The following is a 1,781-nucleotide window of genomic DNA, read 5'->3' as shown; positions in this document are numbered from 1 at the left end:
CTCATGCGTTTCTACAGAACGCGAGATTTCGTGGCGGATGCGGTCAGCAGATAAACGCGAGACTCTTTCCTCATGCGTTTCTAGAGAGCGCGTGATTTCATGTTGCGTGCGATCAGCAGACATACGCGACACCGTTTCCTCATGCGTTTCTACAGAACGTGAGATTTCGTGGCGGATGCGGTCAGCAGATAAACGCGAGACTCTTTCCTCATGCGTTTCTAGAGAGCGCGTGATTTCATGTTGCGTGCGATCAGCAGACATACGCGACACCGTTTCCTCATGCGTTTCTACAGAACGTGAGATTTCGTGGCGGATGCGGTCAGCAGATAAACGCGAGACTCTTTCCTCATGCGTTTCTAGAGAGCGCGTGATTTCATGTTGCGTGCGATCAGCAGACATACGCGACACCGTTTCCTCATGCGTTTCTACAGAACGTGAGATTTCGTGGCGGATGCGGTCAGCAGACAAACGCGACTCTCTTTCCTCATTTGTTTCTAGAGTGCGCGTGATTTCGTGGCGGGTGCGGTCAGCAGACAAACGCGACTCTCTTTCCTCATTTGTTTCTAGAGTGCGCGTGATTTCGTGGCGGGTGCGGTCAGCAGACAAACGCGACTCTCTTTCCTCATTTGTTTCTAGAGTGCGCGTGATTTCGTGGCGGGTGCGGTCAGCAGACAAACGCGACTCTCTTTCCTCATTTGTTTCTAGAGTGCGCGTGATTTCGTGGCGGGTGCGGTCAGCAGACAAACGCGACTCTCTTTCCTCATTTGTTTCTAGAGTGCGCGTGATTTCGTGGCGGGTGCGGTCAGCAGACAAACGCGACTCTCTTTCCTCATTTGTTTCTAGAGTGCGCGTGATTTCGTGGCGGGTGCGGTCAGCAGACAAACGCGACACTCTTTCCTCATGCGTTTCTATAGAACGTGAGGTTTCTTGGCGGATGCGGTCAGAAGACAAACGCTGTCCTCTTTCAGAGTTCGTCTCTTCTGATCGAGAAAACTCGTGGCGCCTACGATCAGAGCTTAAACGAAACTCACGTTCTCCCCGAGTTTCCCCAATTCGTACTTCAGTTTTGCGAGACCGGTCAGCACTCAACCGACTTTCACGTTGAACACCACTTTCTGCAGATCTTGACGCGTCGTTACGGCGTCTATTAGCATCAAGGCGCGATTCGCGGTTAGCAGCAGTCTCTTGAGATCGAGAAGTTGCTCTTCTAGAACGTTGCAGTGCTAGACGCTCTTCTCGTTGCTGTTGATTTTCTGTAAATATTCTCAATCGTACTCGTTTGGCTTGAGCAGAAGCCGACGATAGGTTGGAGCGTTTTCGGGAAGGCATTATAAATATGTATTGGGTATGAGTATATATTTAACACAGTAATGCCCGAATTATTTGTTTGCTATTATTATTTACTGAAATAAATGTAGTTTTTAGTACTATAACCTGAAATATCTATACATATTGTGGCGAATACTGCGGCAACACAAAGCGAACAACGAGAAATAGGCAGAATGTTCGAAGAATGACGTAGAATGTTCCACAAAGAGAAACGTCAAGTTGGATGAACACTGCGAACAGCGAGAGAAAGAGAATGAGCGATAAACTTCAGAATGTTCTNTTGAAAACAGTTTCAACTGATGTATTGCTAGAGGTGTAACTTAAAATATAAGAACGAAAAAAATTACAATACGACACTTGCGACACCGTTGTGAATACCCCAAAAGTTATATTGCAATACGCTTTTGAGAAGAAAGCGGTTTTAGAAGGCTTAGATGTTGCAAATGGGTATA

General features: G+C 47.1%; 1 protein-coding gene across 1 annotated transcript; it reads right to left on the bottom strand.

The window, feature by feature from the left end:
• Positions 1–15: 15 nt before the first annotated feature.
• LOC108364927 (coiled-coil domain-containing protein 177-like) lies at positions 16–1,329 on the bottom strand (the record flags this gene model as incomplete). Its single annotated transcript, XM_017618814.1, has 1 exon — positions 16–1,329. A coding segment is annotated over exon 1 (1,314 nt), but the record flags the coding sequence as incomplete, so codon positions are not given.
• Positions 1,330–1,781: the final 452 nt, after the last annotated feature.

This window comes from Rhagoletis zephyria, unplaced genomic scaffold (genome assembly GCF_001687245.7).
Source record: "Rhagoletis zephyria isolate East Lansing unplaced genomic scaffold, Rhagoletis_zephyria_1.1 Rzeph_scaffold_01711, whole genome shotgun sequence".
Classification (NCBI taxonomy): Eukaryota; Metazoa; Arthropoda; class Insecta; order Diptera; family Tephritidae; genus Rhagoletis; species Rhagoletis zephyria.
Note: the sequence above shows the minus strand (reverse complement) of the source record. Positions and strands in the feature narration are given on the sequence as shown.